Here is a 20,925-nt window from a genome sequence, read left to right as displayed (position 1 = left end):
GGGCAATTATACCGGGGGGAGGGGCAATGATACCGGGGGGAGGGGCAATGATACCGGGTGAGGGGCAATTATACCGGACGGAGGGGCAATTATACCGGACAGGGGGCAATTATACCGGGGGAGGGGTAATTATACCGGGCTGGGAGTACCTGGCTGTATACCGGGGGGAGGGTACCTTTATACCGGCGGGGGGTAACTGTGGTGGGGGGGGGTACCTGTATACGGGGTGTGGGGGAGGGTACCTTTATACCGGGATGGGGGGGAGGGGTGTGGGGGAGGGTACCTTTATACCGGGATGGGGGGAGGGGTGTGGGGGAGGGTACCTTTATACCGGGATGGGGGGAGGGGTGTGGGGGAGGGTACCTTTATACCGGGATGGGGGGAGGGGTGTGGGGGAGGGTACCTTTATACCGGGATGGGGGAGGGTACCTTTATACCGGCGGGGGGTAACTGTGGTGGGGGGGGGTACCTGTATACGGGGTGTGGGGGAGGGTACCTTTATACCGGGATGGGGGGGAGGGGTGTGGGGGAGGGTACCTTTATACCGGGATGGGGGGAGGGGTGTGGGGGAGGGTACCTTTATACCGGGATGGGGGGAGGGGTGTGGGGGAGGGTACCTTTATACCGGGATGGGGGAGGGTACCTTTATACCGGCGGGGGGTAACTGTGGTGGGGGGGGGGTACCTGTATACGGGGTGTGGGGGAGGGTACCTTTATACCGGGATGGGGGGGAGGGGTGTGGGGGAGGGTACCTTTATACCGGGATGGGGGGGAGGGGTGTGGGGGAGGGTACCTTTATACCGGGATGGGGGGGAGGGGTGTGGGGGAGGGTACCTTTATACCGGGATGGGGGGGAGGGGTGTGGGGGAGGGTACCTTTATACCGGGATGGGGGGGAGGGTACCTTTATACCGGGATGGGGGGGGTGGGGGAGGGTACCTTTATACCGGGATGGGGGGGAGGGTACCTTTATACCGGGATGGGGGGGGTGGGGGAGGGTACCTTTATACCGGGAGGGTGGGCCCGAGCTGATGCCCCCTGGAGCGCTCTCTCTGATGAGATCGGTCAGTCCTCTTATCCCCATTGTTGGAGCTCTGTGTGTCCCGGTTGGAGCTCTGTGTGTCCCGGTTGGAGCTCTGTGTGCCCGGAGGTTGAGGCTGTAGGCCCCGGGGTGGAGGAAGCCGACGCTCCCTTTGTCTGGCGGTAAATTTAAACTCAATAATAAGTCACCGAGGATTGGGACTGGGAATGGGGGTGACATGGCTGGGGGTACTGGGAATGGGAGAGGGACATGGCTGGGGGTACTGGGAATGGGAGAGGGACATGGCTGGGAGTACTGGGAATGGGAGAGGGGACATGGCTGGGAGTACTGGGAATGGGAGAGGGGACATGGCTGGGGGTACTGGGAATGGGAGAGGGACATGGCTGGGGGTACTGGGAATGGGAGAGGGACATGGCTGGGAGTACTGGGAATGGGAGAGGGGACATGGCTGGGGGTACTGGGAATGGGAGAGGGGACATGGCTGGGGGTACTGGGAATGGGAGAGGGACATGGCTGGGAGTACTGGGAATGGGAGAGGGACATGGCTGGGAGTACTGGGAATGGGAGAGGGACATGGCTGGGGGGAATGGGAATGGGAGAGGGGACATGGCTGGGGGGACTGAGAATGGGGGTGACATGGCTGGGAGTACTGGGAATGGGAGAGGGGACATGGCTGGGGATACTGGGAATGGGAGAGGGGACATGGCTGGGGATACTGGGAATGGGAGAGGGACATGGCTGGGGGTACTGGGAATGGGAGAGGGACATGGCTGGGGGGAATGGGAATGGGAGAGGGGACATGGCTGGGGGGACTGGGAATGGGGGTGACATGGCTGGGAGTACTGGGAATGGGAGAGGGGACATGGCTGGGGATACTGGGAATGGGAGAGGGGACATGGCTGGGGATACTGGGAATGGGAGAGGGACATGGCTGGGGGTACTGGGAATGGGAGAGGGGACATGGCTGGGGATACTGGGAATGGGAGAGGGGACATGGCTGGGGATACTGGGAATGGGAGAGGGACATGGCTGGGGGTACTGGGAATGGGAGAGGGACATGGCTGGGGGGAATGGGAATGGGAGAGGGGACATGGCTGGGGGGACTGGGAATGGGGGTGACATGGCTGGGAGTACTGGGAATGGGAGAGGGGACATGGCTGGGGATACTGGGAATGGGAGAGGGGACATGGCTGGGGATACTGGGAATGGGAGAGGGACATGGCTGGGGGTACTGGGAATGGGAGAGGGACATGGCTGGGGGTACTGGGAATGGGAGAGGGACATGGCTGATGGGAATGGGAGAGGGGACATGGCTGGGGGGACTGGGAATGGGGGTGACATGGCTGGGAGTACTGGGAATGGGAGAGGGGACATGGCTGGGGATACTGGGAATGGGAGAGGGGACATGGCTGGGGATACTGGGAATGGGAGAGGGACATGGCTGGGGGTACTGGGAATGGGAGAGGGACATGGCTGGGGGTACTGGGAATGGGAGAGGGGACATGGCTGGGGGGAATGGGAGAGGGGACATGGCTGGGGGGAATGGGAGAGGGGACATGGCTGGGAGTACTGGGAATGGGGGGACATGGCTGGGTATAAGGGATATGGCTGGAGTTACTGGGAATGGGGGAAATGGGTGGTATAATGGGACATGGCTGGGAGTACTGGGAATGGGGGAACATGGCTGGGAGTAAGGAAATATGGTTGGTGGTACTGGGAGGACATGGGGGGGCATGGCTCAGAGTACTGGGAATGGGGGGCATGGCTCAGAGTACTGGGAATGGGGGGGGACATGGCTCAGAGTACTGGGAATGGGGGGGGACATGGCTGGGTATAAGGGGATATGGCTGGAGTTACTGGGTATAAGGGGACATGGCTGGGGGAATGGGGGGGGACATGGCTGGGGGTACTGGGAATGGAGGGGACTTGAATGGGGGGGACATGGCTGGGAGTACTGGGAATGGGGGGGACATGGCTGGGTATAAGGGGACATGGTTGGGGGTACTGGCAATGGGGGGACATGGCTGGGAGTACTGGGAATGGGGGGGACGTGGCTGGTAGTAAGGGGATATGGCTGGGAGTACTGGGAATGGGGGGACGTGGCTGGTAGTAAGGGGATATGGCTGGGGTTACTGTGAATGTGGGGACATGGCTGGCGGTACTGGCAATGGGGGGACATGGCTGGGAGTACTGGGAATGGGGGGTACATGGCTCGGAGTACTGGGAATGGGGGGTACATGGCTCGGAGTACTGGGAATGGGGGGTACATGGCTCGGAGTACTGGGAATGGGGGGGACATGGCTCGGAATACTGGGAATGGGGGGACATGGCTCGGAATACTGGGAATGGGGAGGACATGGCAGGGGGCACTGGGAATGGAATGGAATGGAGGGGACAGGGAATCGGGCCACTGAGATAAAGGGTTCGTGGTTGGGCTGACAGGGAGGGGCATTGGAAATTGAAGGTATATGGCTGGAGTTGGAGTGAAGGATGGTATTTTAGGGGGGCACACTGTTATGTTGAGGTAGATTTCAGGTTTGTAAGTCCCATGTATGGGTTGAGGACATTGTATGGATGTTTTTACTGCGTTATTTTTGTCATGTAGTGTGTAATTATTTTTTTATGTTTTCACTCCATTTTTTTTAAGCATTCTTACCGGTTTTCTAAATCTTTTCAGGGACCTGATCTGATCCCCGTCCTATATTGGACGTGTTAGAAATGGATTTAAATCTTATCGTATCCCGTGTGTTGCTGTGTGCTGTGTGTCTCTTTTCCACTGTACGCACTTATCAGGTAATTGCCAATAATCCATAGTTACTGATCACCAGTTATTGATCCACTGACCAATTAGTGAACCTGTTACTTCACCACATCTTCGTGAATCCAGAGTTAGCAGGATTTCATAGGCCGATACTGGCTCTATCAGGACAAGGGGTCAAGCATTTCCTATAAACCATGGTAGGAAGCGGGATCCGTGCGCAGACCTGCAAGCTCAGCAGAGAGCTGGAACCTGGATACTTATCACAACCAGTCCTGTCAGAGGAGGAAAGCTAGCTATCACTATCTGTGTACACATAACCTGTCAGAGGAGGAAAGCTAGCTATCACTATCTGTGTACACATAACCTGTCAGAGGAGGAAAGCTAGCTATCACTATCTGTGTACACATAACCTGTCAGAGGAGGAAAGCTAGCTATCACTATCTGTGTACACATAACCTGTCAGAGGAGGAAAGCTAGCTATCACTATCTGTGTACACATAACCTGTCAGAGGAGGAAAGCTAGCTATCACTATCTGTGTACACATAACCTGTCAGAGGAGGAAAGCTAGCTATCTCTATCTGTGTACACATAACCTGTCAGAGGAGGAAAGCTAGCTATCACTATCTGTGTACACATAACCTGTCAGAGGAGGAAAGCTAGCTGTCTCTATCTGTGTACACATAACCTGTCAGAGGAGGAAAGCTAGCTATCACTATCTGTGTACACATAACCTGTCAGAGGAGGAAAGCTAGCTATCACTATCTGTGTACACATAACCTGTCAGAGGAGGAAAGCTAGCTATCACTATCTGTGTACACATAACCTGTCAGAGGAGGAAAGCTAGCTATCACTATCTGTGTACACATAACCTGTCAGAGGAGGAAAGCTAGCTGTCACTATCTGTGTACACATAACCTGTCAGAGGAGGAAAGCTAGCTGTCACTATCTGTGTACACATAACCCGTCAGAGGAGGAAAGCTAGCTATCACTATCTGTGTACACATAACCTGTCAGAGGAGGAAAGCTAGCTATCACTATCTGTGTACACATAACCTGTCAGAGGAGGAAAGCTAGCTATCTCTATCTGTGTACACATAACCTGTCAGAGGAGGAAAGCTAGCTATCACTATCTGTGTACACATAACCTGTCAGAGGAGGAAAGCTAGCTGTCACTATCTGTGTACACATAACCTGTCAGAGGAGGAAAGCTAGCTGTCACTATCTGTGTACACATAACCCGTCAGAGGAGGAAAGCTAGCTATCACTATCTGTGTACACATAACCTGTCAGAGGAGGAAAGCTAGCTATCACTATCTGTGTACACATAACCTGTCAGAGGAGGAAAGCTAGCTATCACTATCTGTGTACACATAACCTGTCAGAGGAGGAAAGCTAGCTGTCACTATCTGTGTACACATAACCTGTCAGAGGAGGAAAGCTAGCTGTCTCTATCTGTGTACACATAACCTGTCAGAGGAGGAAAGCTAGCTATCACTATCTGTGTACACATAACCTGTCAGAGGAGGAAAGCTAGCTATCACTATCTGTGTACACATAACCTGTCAGAGGAGGAAAGCTAGCTGTCACTATCCGTGTACACATAACCTGTCAGAGGAGGAAAGCTAGCTATCACTATCTGTGTACACATAACCTGTCAGAGGAGGAAAGCTAGCTGTCTCTATCTGTGTACACATAACCTGTCAGAGGAGGAAAGCTAGCTATCACTATCTGTGTACACATAACCTGTCAGAGGAGGAAAGCTAGCTATCACTATCTGTGTACACATAACCTGTCAGAGGAGGAAAGCTAGCTGTCACTATCTGTGTACACATAACCTGTCAGAGGAGGAAAGCTAGCTATCACTATCTGTGTACACATAACCTGTCAGAGGAGGAAAGCTAGCTGTCACTATCTGTGTACACATAACCTGTCAGAGGAGGAAAGCTAGCTGTCACTATCTGTGTACACATAACCCGTCAGAGGAGGAAAGCTAGCTGTCACTATCCGTGTACACATAACCTGTCAGAGGAGGAAAGCTAGCTATCACTATCTGTGTACACATAACCTGTCAGAGGAGGAAAGCTAGCTATCACTATCTGTGTACACATAACCTGTCAGAGGAGGAAAGCTAGCTATCACTATCTGTGTACACATAACCTGTCAGAGGAGGAAAGCTAGCTGTCACTATCTGTGTACACATAACCTGTCAGAGGAGGAAAGCTAGCTATCACTATCTGTGTACACATAACCTGTCAGAGGAGGAAAGCTAGCTGTCACTATCTGTGTACACATAACCTGTCAGAGGAGGAAAGCTAGCTGTCACTATCTGTGTACACATAACCTGTCAGAGGAGGAAAGCTAGCTATCACTATCTGTGTACACATAACCTGTCAGAGGAGGAAAGCTAGCTATCACTATCTGTGTACACATAACCTGTCAGAGGAGGAAAGCTAGCTATCACTATCTGTGTACACATAACCTGTCAGAGGAGGAAAGCTAGCTGTCACTATCTGTGTACACAACCTGTCAGAGGAGGAAAGCTAGCTGTCACTATCTGTGTACACATAACCTGTCAGTGGAGGAAAGCTAGCTGTCACTATCTGTGTACACATAACCTGTCAGAGGAGGAAAGCTAGCTGTCACTATCTGTGTACACATAACCTGTCAGAGGAGGAAAGCTAGCTGTCTCTATCTGTGTACACATAACCTGTCAGAGGAGGAAAGCTAGCTGTCACTATCTGTGTACACATAACCTGTCAGAGGAGGAAAGCTAGCTATCACTATCTGTGTACACATAACCTGTCAGAGGAGGAAAGCTAGCTGTCTCTATCTGTGTACACATAACCTGTCAGAGGAGGAAAGCTAGCTGTCACTATCTGTGTACACATAACCTGTCAGAGGAGGAAAGCTAGCTGTCACTATCTGTGTACACATAACCTGTCAGAGGAGGAAAGCTAGCTATCACTATCTGTGTACACATAACCTGTCAGAGGAGGAAAGCTAGCTGTCACTATCTGTGTACACATAACCTGTCAGAGGAGGAAAGCTAGCTGTCACTATCTGTGTACACATAACCTGTCAGAGGAGGAAAGCTAGCTGTCACTATCTGTGTACACATAACCTGTCAGAGGAGGAAAGCTAGCTGTCTCTATCTGTGTACACATAACCTGTCAGAGGAGGAAAGCTAGCTGTCACTATCTGTGTACACATAACCTGTCAGAGGAGGAAAGCTAGCTGTCACTATCTGTGTACACAACCTGTCAGAGGAGGAAAGCTATAAAAACGAATAAAAGTACCGAATGGATTCCCCTGACTCCTAGCAGCGATTGTTCCCCTCATTCGTGTGCACATTTGTACCGAATAGCGCTCTTCTAGCTAATCGGTATCTATATAGTTCCAGCGTTCGTATGATTTGAGATCGGTGTTCGGGAAGTCGAGTGTCCGATTTTAGTTCCAGACACTCGACGACCAAGTCCCGCTGTCTTTGTTTGACGAAAAAAAAAAGATGGCCGCGGTTTTCTCTGCCACGTGGCGTTCGGCAGTACGAACGCTGACCGCACACGTAGAGGGTGAAAGTGATGCCGACTTTGAAGTTAAGTGAGCCAGGGGTGGTCTTTGTTCGGCAGTCCCATCTGCCGATTGAAAATAAACAGAAAAAGCAAGAAATATGCAGAAATACCGGATAATAGTCATTTCTTCACACTGACCCTTTAAGGAACTGCATTTGGACATATTGTACTTTATTGTACTGTGCTGGCCTTTTAACAACAGTGATGGGAAATACTGAAACTTTTTGGACACTTTCTCTTCCCCTCCCCCGGATCCATTGTTCTCCAGCAGGATGTGGTCCCAGGGACACTGCCAGACCAGTGGGAACTGGTTTGAAAAGGAAAAGTCATGCTGACAGGGGTTTTTAAAAGATACTTTACTAACTTTTGAACCCCTGGTCTGATCCATGCCATTTTTTAATATGTTGTTCCCCTGAATGGATTGATTGTGGATATGTATTTTTATGTGAATGTGATGTATGGTTTTGAAGTTATAAATACTGTGTAAAAAGTATATTTTAAACTGTATGAATAATGGGATTATGTGTCACACTAAGGGGAGGGGATGTGTGGGTTGCACCCGTGATGCTATTGGATATTTTACACCTCCCCTGTGGGCGGTCTTATATGTGTAAGATGGAAATAAAAGCCAGGCTGGATGTGCCAGTCCAGAGTTCCTGTTTAACCCTCAAAGTGAAGTGTCGTCTCATTATTGGGGGAGGATTTATTGCATGCTGTTCCAGTTTGACTGCTAGGAGTGCAAACCTATTCATATGGTTCCTATTCAACTGTCTACATCATTCAGAGGCTTGAGAGGATTCATATGCTTCTCCAATACGGTGGTGTCTGCCAGAGTGCTTGGAGTCCTCAGGAAACGCTAGGAGCATCCTTTAACAGAGGTACCCAGTCGGGGTGCCAGGTGATCCGTTACATTGGTGGCAAGCGTTGGGATGGTGTCCTAGTGCGAGGTAAAGCAGCTCGGAGACACAGTTCGTTTGGAGTTACAAAGTGAGGGCGACGCTAGTGTTCATACAGCGTCCCTGTCTACATAAAGATTTGGGAAAATGGGGTTTGTGGACCCCTGGGCACACACACCTGAGGAAGAGAGTGAATTGGAATGGAGAGATAATGCCCGGAAAGAATTATGGTACGATGCCCTAGAGGAAGTCCAGTATCAACGGCAGCAGCGCCTCACTGGTGTTGCATACCAGTTGGAGGAACAAATGGCCTGGCGGATGCCGCTTCTGGTAGACCAACCCGGAGGGCAGCGGCTAAGACAACTTGAGTACCTTGTGGAAAGGGAACTGAGCCTGGACGCCTCATACCGGGCACTGTGGTGGTGCACCGTCCAGCCAGAGACGTAGAGGGCATCCAGCCGGAGGGGGAGAACTACACTAGTCCTGGAAAGCCTTAGCGGAAGACGTCGACTTCGGCAGTCCAGCAGAGTCACGGTACTGGGCTATCTTTCATTACCGAGGTGAGATGTTACAGGGCCCGAGATCTATGGGACTCCGAGAAGATCTCCGCCGTTTCGCTGCCATGGAACGAGAGCTGGAGATGGACTATGTGGATGTGACGAGAGCAATCTCGCCACATTGCATTGGAGAAGCCTGGCTGCCCGCCTGCTGTCTTTGGACTATGGCCCTGGGAGATTGGGCTCTTTAAAAACAGTATGCGGCCATACCAGAGTGTATGTCACTCATTCTGGCCCTTTAAATACAGTGGGGTCATTTGGTACTTGCCCTGTGTGAGCTGTGGTAACCCAGATAGCTATGCCATGGAGCCTATTCGTGTGATTAAAGACTTTGGCTCTATGGCGATTAAACTGTATTCGGTTGGTCTGAGTGCCGTTCACCTAATAATGTGCACTCAGACCTGAGCTATCTGGGGATATGTAAAATGTCTGTGTGTTATGTGTAAAATGTGACTTTATGTATTTTAAAGTGTTTTATGTCGTTTTGCAACCATGTGGTTAATGTAGTCTGCCTCTAGTCCTGGATAATTGGATTACTTCTCCAATTATCTCCAGGGCAGAAGGGAGGAAACCGGGATGCATTGTGGGGATGTTTTTCTTCTGTTTGAGCCAGATTTTGCCATGCTGCAAGCCAGGGCCCAAAATATACTTTTACTAACTTTTGAACCCCTGGTCTGATTCATGCAATTTTTGAGTATGTTGTTCCCCCGAATGGATTGATTGTGAATATGTATTTTTATGTGAATGTGATGTATGGTTTTAAAGTTATGAAAGTTGTGTAAAAGTATATTTTGAACTGTATGCATAATGGGATTATGTTGTCACACTAAGGGGAGGGGATGTGTGGGATGTAACATCTATGTCATTGGTTATTTTATGCCTCCCCCTGGGTGTGGCCTGTATGTGTACTCATGTAATAAAAACCAGGCTGGGTGCCCAGCACCTCAGACCACTGCTTGACCTTCAACACGGAGCCTTGTCTCGTTCTTGGGGGGATTCACTGTATGCTGTTGGAGACTGATTGCCAGGAGTGTAAGCTGATGTCTGCTTTTCCTATTCATCTGCTAGCAGCTATTCGTGAGGTTCCAGCTTGGAGTGCTATCTTATTCCCGGGTATGCAGTTCGGGAGTTTAATGCATTCACCTATATCCAATTCGTGAGTTTTGATGTTCTGCAGTAGCTGTGCCTATCTGAGAAAAGGGGATTATCGCCTAAACGGATTTTAACCCCTCATATGCTGAAACGGTCCGTTACAGTGGAACTACTAAACTCATGTCAGTCACAGAGCATGGACGCAGAACGGGAAAACTGGGTGACAGACCCAGACCTGCTAGCCTACAGCTGGGAAAACGTAGCCGAAGTACCCCCTGCTTCACTACCAGCTGCAGAAGTGGGGGACCTCATAGACTGGTCCTGGAGAGACCCACAGATGGCAGGTGGAGATGGCACCGAGATCTCTCTACCGGCCCTGCAGGGATGCTGGGCAGTCGGCCCAGATCCCCAGCGGCAGTGTGCGTTACAGGGAGCTGAAGGTGCCGTCCTTGCTCCCCAGCGGCAGTCTACGGTTCAGGGAGAGGAGCCTGTTACCCCCTCTCCCCAGCGGCTGAAGGTGTGTAAGGGAGGGGAGTTTGTCACAGTCGTTCTTCCCCTACCACAAGAGAGGGTGTCGCAGGGAGAGGAGCCTATTACCCCCTCTCCCCAGCGGCAGTTTACGGTCCAGGGAGAGGAGCCTGTTACCCCCTCTCCCCAGCGGCTGAAAGTGTGTAAGGGATAGGAGTTTGTCACCCCCTCCCCCCAGCGGCAGCTTAGCACACCAAGGGGAGACAGTAAGCCCCACAACCGTGCAGATGGGACCGTAGTCTCTGCACCTACACCACTGGGGATATGGACAGTCTGTCCTAGTCCACAACAACAGGACAATATATTGGCAGGAGAGGCAGTCTGTGGTCCCCTGCAACAAGAGAAGGTGTCGCAGAGAGAGGAGCCTGTTACCCTTTTTTCCCAGCAACAGTTTTGTTCAACCAGGGGAGAAGACACCCTGGTTACTTTTTCCCCAAGCCATGGACCTACAACTGGGCACAAGTGGCAGGGGGCCATATGGACAACTACACCCTGTGAGAAAGGCCGGCCGACTATCAGAGCCCCAGACCGACTGGAGGTCTGGAGTCTGGATAGTCTTAATGGGAAAGGGGAGAAATGTAGCGGACTGGACCCTGCACCAGAGTCTGCCCCAGTTTCCTGGAGGGGACTGCTTGCTCGCCTCCTGCCCTGTGATTATGGTCCCTGGGAGATATGGCCCTTCAAGTACAATATTTGGGCATAATGGATTATGTATGACCTTACTGACCCTTTAAAGAACTGCATTTGAACATATTGTACTTTATTGTACTGTGCTGGCCTTTTAACAGGGTATGAGAAATACTGAAACTTTTTGGACACTTCCTCTTCCCCTCCCCCGGATCCATTGTTCTCCAGCAGGATGTGGTCCCAGGGACACTGCCAAACCAGTGAATTCGAGAGAGACTCCATAAGGTGCATCCTCCACCTTCATTAGACGAAGATTTCAGCCATTCGCAAGGAAATAAGGCGAATCCTCTGCAAAGACGCCATACCTCCTGAGGCTTCTCGCACGAGTAGTGGGACTCCTCTCCTTGTCCACTCCTCTCCTTGTCCTTTCCCAGGGCCTCTTTATTACCGGGATTTGCAATGACTGAAGCCACGCTATTTGCTGCAGGGCCAATCATATGATCACTGGGTACCAGTATTACCGGAGATTCATACCGTACTACGCTGGTGGCTGCTCCACATGCAGGCCTGGAATTGCAGAGCAATTTTTGGCCACACGCCAGACTTCTTTGCAGAGTCAAACGCCAGCCTGTGGGGCTAGGGAGCACACTGCGTCCACACTTCCACGGGAGGTCCCCGGGCAGGAGAGGAAAATAATCTACACATAAATTGCCTAGAGTTGATAGTAGGATCCTTTGTCTATCCAACTGCTGCCTCCTGCTTCGCATGGACCATATCTCTGCTGTGCAATACATGAACCATCTGGGAGGTGCACGATCGCGGCTTGCAACGGAAGTGGCAAAGGACATCTACCGATTCTGACTTCTCCGCAACTGCCTTCCCCACAACATTATGCTCCTGTGGTGGAATCTCAGTAAAAATAAATTTACTAGGACAAGATTGCCATGTGGCATATGTATAAATGTTGGTGTATCAGTTAGTCAGTTACACGTAGCTAATATACAATCAACACTGTATTGAGCAAGTGCAGGAATGTAGAAACTGAAAACACTTCCCCTCCTCCATTGTTCTGGGTGAGCCATGTGGTCTAACAGGTAAGGGAAGTTAGGCTTTGTTCAGCTGATTGGGTAAAGAGTATATGTGGGTAGAGTTAACTATAGGAGGAGCTATATGTCTATATCATGCATTTACACAGTCAGTTCTGGGCTCAGATCTTGTTGTATTTTGGTGACATTAGTCCCTCTGAGCCCCGGTCGGTGAATCGAATAAAGAATCTCTTCCTTCCTGAAGAAACCTGTGTCCACTTCTCTGTGCTTGGCTTCCGTCAGTTTCTCCGGTATCACTCCGAGCAGAATACATTCCCGGGATCAATAATCTCACTGTGAACTTGTTCTCAAAACATTGGAAAGACGACAGCAACTGGGAACTGGACACTTCGGTCTTAAGGACGGTCAGAGGCCCTCTTTGGATGGATCTCTTAGCCTTCCAGACCAACTGCCAAATTTAGAGGTGCTTCAGTTGGCTTCCAGAGCCAGACTGCGAAGGATATGAATTCCCACCTTTTTCGATGCTGGCGAGGGACCTCCACTGAATCTGCATATAGAAGATCTCCCTACTTCTCATCACTCCCATGTGGATGAACCAAGCGTGATTCTCGGATCTGCTGGAACTGCCCAGCGAGTACCTTTTTCTACTACCATCATTTCCTCATCCCTCATTTGCTCTAGACGGCGTGTCTTTCTTTAGCACACATCGGACCAAGACAGATTCCTCGTCGGTATTTTACTCCTTTTTTCCAGAGATCCCTCATCTCTGCGTTGAAGCTTTAATGAGTTACATTGAACGTACCGCTCCTCTCCTAGCTTTGCTATCAGGACAGCTTCTTATTTCATACGCTATAACACTTCGCCCGATCGCATTAAACCACGTTGGCGAGATGGATCGCATCCACCACCTTGGCTACTGCCTCTGACGACCCTTGTTTTGGCGCCCACTCCGTTCGTGGTGCAGTAACTTCTTGTGCCTTCTTAGTGGGTGCTTCCCTTGTTTGGTTATTGTGTCCATTATTACAGGATAATGGACATACAGTTATACATGGTAATGGACATGTTGTAATACAGGGTGTGACGAAAGTAACCTCGCCACTTGTACTTGGAGAAGCCTGCTTGCCAGCCTCTTGCCCTGTGACTATGGCCCCTGGGATGTATTGCCGTTTAAAAGCATTATTTGGGCATATTGGATTTTAAAACGTGCCTCTTCCCCTCCCCCTTTTTCCTGTCCTATTGTTTCTCCAGCACGGCGTTGTCCCAGGGACACTGCCAGACCAGTTGAAACTGGCTGCTTTGTCACTCCTCAATCTCCCATCAGAGCTTGCTATTTTCTGACCACACCCTTATTTGTACTATAGGGCACTGTGGCGAAATTAACATCGCCACTTGTGCCTGGAGAGGACTACTTGCCAGCCTCTTGCCATGTGATTATGGTCCCTGGGAGGGTTGGCCCTTTAAATACAGTATTTGGGCATAATGGATTTTTATTGTGCTGCTGCTGGCCCTTTAAGAACCATCTGGGGACATTCTGTGACTTTTGGGAACAATGCCCCTTTAAGACTGTGTCCCCTGTCCCCTAAAATACTTTGTTTGTGCCCTTTTTCCACTTGGTTCAGTAAATGGGGCTTACTGAACCAAGTACCACACAGGCGGACCAACCAGAAGTGGAAGCGTGCAGGCAATTTACCTCCCAGGCTGGGAGCCTGCTGTAGGTCAATTGCCGACCGTTGCCATCTTTTTTTCAGCCGAACACGGTCAGCGGTGTGTGTAGCCAAATTCATGGAACTGAAATCGGCTACACATTTGAGCGAACACCGCTGACCTGTACCTTCCCCATCCACTTCGACACTGCGGCTGGAGACTAAGTCCCGTTCGAAGATTCGAACGCACGTTCGAATGGGACTTAGTAATTTTTTTCAGTTATTTGACCGACCACACAGACCAAATCCATAGAACTGTTTTGGGCATGAAAATGTCCTATTTTTGAGTATGTTTATATTGCAAGTATGCTGATTCTTAAAATGTATGTTTTATGTGAATGGCATGTATATTTTGGAAGTTATTCATATTTTGTAAAAACTGTATTTCTCTGCATGTGATAATTACTTTAACCCATTGTGTTCAGTAATTACGTCACAGGCAGAGGGGAGGATTTTGTGTGTAATTGCTGGGAGTGTCTGAGTGTATTGTACGTATTGATTGGTTGTTCTGCAAAACCCTGTGGGCAGTACTATGTGTGTAAAATGTGCATAAAAGCAGAGTGTTTGATTAAAAGCTGCAGTTCTTCTTCACCCTCAATCTGAGTCCTGTTGGGGGAATCTGCTACAAAAGATTGCTATGCTCGTCATACTCTCTTGCTATAATCTTTGAGCTCTTGTAAGAGCTGTTCTGTTCCTGTTACGCTCTCTGGGGAAAGAGAGGTTCACCCACTGGAAGCTGAATCCTGGCCTTGGGCAGGGTGGGTGGAGTCGGCGAGACCCCGGCGCAGCTGCATCGCTGGAAGGGGGGGGACTGCAGTGCTGATGGTGTCGGTTAGTGTGCTTGGAGCCCTCAGCGAGCACTAGGAGCATCAATTGGAGGAGGTACTCAGTCGGAATGCTTTTAACTTTTAACATTGGACATATTGAGCGCTCAGATCCAAGCTATCTGGGGACATGTTGGACATATAGGTTAAACATTGTATTATAAGAGTTATGTATTTTTATGTGGTTTTTGTAACAGTTTTTGACTTAGAGATATTTCCTGTTACTGGAGATAATTAAGTTACCACAGCCACTTAAGCCAATAATCTCCAGGATAGAGGAGGAGATAGACCGGCCGCACAGCCTAGATCTGTGGAACTGTTTTGGGCATGAAAGCCATGCTTGCGGTCGGTCAAATGTGACTTCCATAAAACTTTTTGATTTATGGGGATATGTTATGTTTTGGGGTGTTTACTAGACTTTAGGGGGAAATGTGTGTTTTTCTGCCTGTGGATAATTAGGTTATTGTATTAGCTGCTTTAATTATATCTCAGGCAGAGGGGAGTACTTGTGTGCCGTATGTGGGAGTGTCGTACATTGCTGTATTGTTTTGATTGGTTTATGTCCCTTGTGTGCCTGTGTACCATCAGGTCCAAGGGGGTGTGCCTCTGGCCTGAGGAATTGTATAAATTGTGAGTGCTGGCTTCCATTAAACAGACCTGCTTGACTCCTTCTTGAAGCCTTGGCTCATGTTTGGGGGATGGGATAACTACACTCTTGGGGATTGCTATAATCACAATACTCCGCTGAGTATAAGCTCTTGTAAGAGCTTGTTCCTGCTATGCTTTCTGGAGTAGGAGAGGTCTACCCACTGGAAGCTGGATCCTGGTCTTGGGTCCAGTGTGGGTGGAGGACGGCTAGACCCCGGCGCAGCTGCATCGCTGGAAGGTGTCTGGTGGAGTGTTTGGAGTCCTCGGCAAGCACAAGGAGCATCGATTGGCTGAGGTTCTCGGTCACACAGGGTAATGGACGTGCAGTTATGCAGGGAAATGGACGTGCAGTTATGCAGGGAAATGGACGTGCAGTTATGCAGGGAAATGGACGTGCAGTTATGCAGGGAAATGGACGTGCAGTTATGCAGGGAAATGGACGTGCAGTTATGCAGGGAAATGGACGTGCAGTTATGCAGGGAAATGGACGTGCAGTTATGCAGGGAAATGGACGTGCAGTTATGCAGGGAAATGGACGTGCAGTTATGCAGGGAAATGGACGTGCAGTTATGCAGGGAAATGGACGTGCAGTTATGCAGGGAAATGGACGTGCAGTTATGCAGGGAAATGGACGTGCAGTTATGCAGGGAAATGGACGTGCAGTTATGCAGGGAAATGGACGTGCAGTTATACATGGTGTGGCGGGCCGCCTGGTACCCTCACTGGGCACCTCCGCCAAATACGCTTCTTAGCTATCGTCGGAACACCATCAACACTTCAGCCCTTAGCCACCGCAGCTTGGCTAGGGTCTCTGCTTTGCTTCCCGTCCTGGATCCAGCTTCCAGTGGTCAAAGCTCTCCTACAGAGATTAGCCGTGACTTAATGCTGGGAGTAGATCTGTTTAATGCAGGCAAGCACTCACCATTTATACACACAGTAAACTCCTCCCCTGTGTCTGAGAGATAATTGAGTCAGGAACCCACTCAAGAGTCACATCCCCGGATAGCCTTGATCTGTGTGACCATCATAATCCAAAAATCACTCATATTGGTTTGGTGGTATGGATTTTCCATTGAAATAAACTTTTGACCGACCGCTTCTGCCCAAAATAGTTCCATAAGAAAAGTGGTAGGGATTGGTCAATTTTGGTAGTCCAAAACCGAATGATATTCCGAATTCATCCTCTGGCTCCTAGGTAGCGATTGTTCGCCTAGTTCATGCATATTGTTATATATGGTAATCGACTTGGTGTTATACAGGGTAATGGACATGTAGTTATACTGGGTAATGGACATGTAGTTATACAGGGTAATGGACATGCTGTTATACAGGCATAGGCGTGCGCACGGGGTGTGCCTCGGCACACCCTAATCCCCGCGGCACGCGCTATCTGCCTCCCTCCGTGGGCCGGTGAGGTAGGAGAGGACCCGGGGAGCTCTTGCCAGCAGCTCTGCCGGGTTCCTCTCGCGAGGTTAGAGCGTTGCCGTGGTTACCCTGCGGGGCTAGAGTTCACTTCACTCACCACTGGACCACCAGGGATGTCAGCAGCATGGTCCTCCTCCCTACATAAGGTAACAAGGGAGGGGGGATATTAACTAAGCAGCCCCCCCACCCCCTCACAATACACACAAACAGCACACACACACATACATCACCCTCACACACTAGAAGCACACACACACACACACAGCACCCTTACATATATATAAACACACACACACACACTAACATCACCCACACACAAACAGCACCCTTACACACACAGCGCCTGCGCGCACACACACACCGTGCCCTCACACACACACACCAGTATATATGTGTGTGTATATGTATGTGTATATATATTATATACGCGGCGTGTGTGTTTGTGCTTTAGGGTGCACACCCTTATACAATAGGCTGCGCACGCCTATGTATACAGGGTAATGGACATGCAGTTATACAGGGTAATGGACATGTTATACATTGTTATGGACATGTAGTTATACAGGGTAATGGACATGCTGTTATACAGGGTAACATTGTTCTGTTGGATTACTTTCCAGGTGCACCGAGCGGCTGCGGCCGGGTTCCTGATCCATGGTGTGGGCTCTGCTTACTTGCTGTGTGTCTCCTCGCTCACAGCAGAAGATGGTTTTCGAAACTTGAGTACATGGTCCGCGATTGTCACTAGTGTCCCCCTGCTGGCCTTTGCCTTCTTCTGGCTGAGTGGGGACCAGTCCACTGCCAACATGCTCCTGAGTGCCGGGATTCTGGGTGCAGCTGCGTTGGACAGCTTGAATCAGGAAGGCAGATTTATGGTATCCATTTGCATCATGGCCGCAGCCTCACTCAGCATCTTGGTTCTGTCCATCTTTACAGGGAACTGGCATGGAGTATTGGGCAGCATAGCCCTGGGCACTGTGGCTCTATTTAAAGCAGAGAGAATCACTATTTTCCATAAGGAAGTGGCATCAAACTATGGGCTAACTGCTGCCTTCCTGGCATTTGACCTTGCACTCAGAAGCCAGCAGTGGGACTACGTGTGAACTGCAAACCCAAAGTCTGTATTCAGAGGCTGAACGTTCTGTATCGTCACCCCGGCTTTTCGAGTTATAACTGTGATAATGGGATGGTCATGAATTACTACAGAGAGTTCAAGTAATTTTCTAATTGCATGTACATGTAATCTCGGTTTAAAAAAGACTCCAGTCCATCGAGTTCAAGCATTAAACACATCTTTTCCAAATGACGGCAAAAAAAATCCAATTTGAAGCTGTGGAGGGGTCACTCCCGTCATGGCACCCAGCCGCAGCTAACGCTGAATCGCGATCCTAAAGATGACAGTCTGTCTTGTTTCATTCTCTTTTATTCTCCATAGAGCCTCAGCAGCAGACGGTTTGACAGACAGATGCTCAGCTTGCAATAGGTTACACAAAGTGTGTATATAGGCAGGAGCACATGGAAAAGCATCAGACAAAACAGGCTATGGTCCATTACCTTTGTTTTATAGCAATACGGATGTCCCCTATCTGTACCTGTTACATATTCATGTCATTGCCAATAAATTCCTATCATTCCTGCTGTAGAAAAAGCAAGTGTGACAGTCTTACAGTCTAAATCGGAATTGGGGGCACACCCTGAACATGCATTTATCAATAGTGGGCTACTATAAAGCCCAAAATCGATACAGAAAGGAAAAGTGCACACACAAGAACAAAATACAGTTTACATTTTACAAGGCTACTTAAAATCACTCATTCAGTTCCACCATACAGCCATATTGTGTTAATCCCACCACTACGTCACAGTACCTCAATATCGGTGGGTCCTACACTAACTACGTCACAGTACCCCAATATTGGTGGGTCCTACACTAACTACGTCACAGTACCTCAGTATCGGTTGGTCCTACACTAACTACGTCACAGTACCTCAATATCGGTGGGTCCTACACTAATTACGTCACAGTACACCAATATCAGTGGGTCCCGCACTAACTACGTCACAGTACCCCAATGTAGCGGAGAGCTGATTTCCCACAGCTGAACTCCACCAATATATCCAGAGGATGCAGGAACAAATACAAATCCAATAGGGTAAATAGCACGATCAGCAATATAATCCACAGATATCCCATCACCTTTCCCAATAACTGGACGACGCACAGTATCAGGAGCAGAACTGAAACCTTTAATTACACAGCTTGCTTATAAAGGGTTCTCCCTTGCAAGGGAGGGATTTACAGTAATTAGTACATTAGCCAATAGTACAGTAGTTACCTCCCACACCTCTCCTCCCCTCAGTGTGACACATAATCCACTTATAACTTATACACTTTTACCCCGATTCTGGATGTACCCCAAAACAGCCTGGTACAGTTATCTAAGTGGTACCCCCTGGTAGCCCTGATCTGGGTGACCAACATATCCAAAATTCACCCAGATCGGACCAGGGGTTCGGGAGTTAGGTGGAGGGTGTAATTTGACCGACCGCACACGAGGTGGTATCCGAAAAGGGTTCCATGCATTTTGGCCCTGCGGTTGGTCTTCGTTCGGGAGGTAAAATACATAGAAAATACTGCCATCCACGATTAACTTTCCCTTCATACGAATCCCCTCGTTCGGTACTTTAAAACTACCGAACGGGGGTTTGATTAACCTTCCCGTTCGGGAGTTATGGAGCTCTGGAGGTCTCAGCGGTGTTCGGGTAATCGAGTGTCCGATTTGAGTTCCAGACACTCGACGACCAAACGCCGCTGAGATTTTAGTGCGTAAGATGGCCGCCGCCACGTGTTCGTATACCGAACGGCGGCCACCCAGATACCTCCACAAAGTACCTATTAACTTGCGGTTAGAGAAGTGTGAGCGCTTAATAGGCGACACACTTCTCTCTGGGGTGGTCCATTAGTTCGGTAGTTTCTATTCGTATAGAGTACGGATGGAAAATACCGATTAACATACGAATAATACATATAAGTTAACCATAGCAATGGGAAAAAGAACACACAAATCACAATTTCACCACAGTCTTTCAGGACAGCCCTAATGCCGTCTGCTACACCCAATATCGGTGGATCTTACACTAACTACGTCACAGTACCCCAATATCGGTGGGTCCCGCACTAATTACGTCACAGTACCCCAGTATCGGTGGGTCCCGCACTAATTACATCACAGTACCCCAACATCGGTGGGTCCCGCACTATTTACGTCACAGTACCCCAATATCGGTGGGTCCCGCACTAATTACGTCACAGTACCCCAATATCGCTGGTGTGACGGACTGAGTAACTCTGTCAATCGCTGCTTCCTATAACCAACGTAAACCCCACAAACAAAAGTCTAACCAACTATATACAATCAGAGCAAATATTACAAATGTATTAAGAATATACAATAGATATGTCGTTCGTATGGCGGGTAATATATCCAACAGTATATATATATATATATTTCCTGGCCATATCCATGGCAGCACAACAATGGGTAGCTCCTCCCCATCCCTAGTTAGACAGGAACTAATTAAAACAAGGGTATAAGTACCCCTCCTGCCCTCAGTCTTTTTGTTCCTGTCCTATCTCTAGGACTTTTCAGACTGAGAACAATTTTTTTTTTTTTTTTTATGGCTTACTTTAAGGGTCTTTACCCTTGGCCCCAGGGGAGTTAAGCCTCTCTTCCTTGGGCAGCTCCAGTATACGGCCCTGTGCAAAGGTGTCTCCCTGGAGAACCCCCCCCCCCAGTGACCGGGGGAAGCTTGCAGTGACCCTAGGGGTAGCAAGCATAAGGAGCCACTACCGTACTGACTGCAGTGACCCTAGGGGTAGCAGGTATGGGCAAGGCATATTTCCTGGTTAATCCTTCCTCTCTGATTTGGAGGCATTCCACCTCTTGTTTCAGCAGTTCTCTGAAATGTGTTTGTCTCCCTTCTGGGGGAGTACAGGGCTTCCCTGATGATCTAGGGTTCCCCCTGTCCCTATTCGCAGCATTTTCGCCACATTTCTGGCAGTCTGCTGAGGTTGGGAGACCTGGGGTCTCATTGCTGGCTTGGCGTCCGGGTTTCGCCATTGCGCATGCGCGAACAGTACGTTCACGGCATGCCGTTTTCGCGCATGCGCGGAAGTGCCGGGTGCGCATGCGCGGTACGTCGCGGT

The 20,925-nt window shown here is 49.6% G+C and overlaps 2 protein-coding genes across 2 annotated transcripts in view; one reads left to right on the top strand and one right to left on the bottom strand.

Annotated features, from left to right (window-relative positions):
• Window positions 1-1,175, bottom strand: part of LOC134608248 (flap endonuclease 1-like) — a 268,100-nt gene extending 266,925 nt beyond the window's left edge. The window contains exon 1 of the mRNA XM_063450916.1: window positions 1,002-1,175. Within this exon, the coding sequence (XP_063306986.1) occupies window positions 1,002-1,083 (82 nt within the window). The 5' untranslated portion in view covers window positions 1,084-1,175. The remainder of the gene's footprint in view (window positions 1-1,001) is intronic.
• Window positions 1,008-18,366, top strand: TMEM276 (transmembrane protein 276). Its single transcript, XM_063450926.1, has 3 exons — window positions 1,008-1,202; window positions 3,719-3,834; window positions 17,339-18,366. Exons 2-3 carry the CDS (start codon window positions 3,760-3,762, stop codon window positions 17,819-17,821), a joined length of 558 nt encoding a protein of 185 aa, XP_063306996.1. The 5' UTR covers window positions 1,008-1,202; window positions 3,719-3,759; the 3' UTR covers window positions 17,822-18,366.
• The last annotated feature ends 2,559 nt before the right edge of the window (window positions 18,367-20,925 follow it).

The sequence above is a fragment of the Pelobates fuscus genome, chromosome 4 (genome assembly GCF_036172605.1).
Source record: "Pelobates fuscus isolate aPelFus1 chromosome 4, aPelFus1.pri, whole genome shotgun sequence".
Taxonomy (NCBI): domain Eukaryota; kingdom Metazoa; phylum Chordata; class Amphibia; order Anura; family Pelobatidae; genus Pelobates; species Pelobates fuscus.
Note: the sequence above shows the minus strand (reverse complement) of the source record. Positions and strands in the feature narration are given on the sequence as shown.

Bases quoted from the DNA above. Each gene is read 5' to 3' on its own strand.
- TMEM276 (XM_063450926.1), top strand. From the start codon at position 3,760: ATGGATTTAAATCTTATCGTATCCCGTGTGTTGCTGTGTGCTGTGTGT. The intron at 3,835-17,338 runs GTAATTGCCAAT...ATTACTTTCCAG, and splicing joins CCACTGTACGCACTTATCAG to GTGCACCGAGCGGCTGCGGC.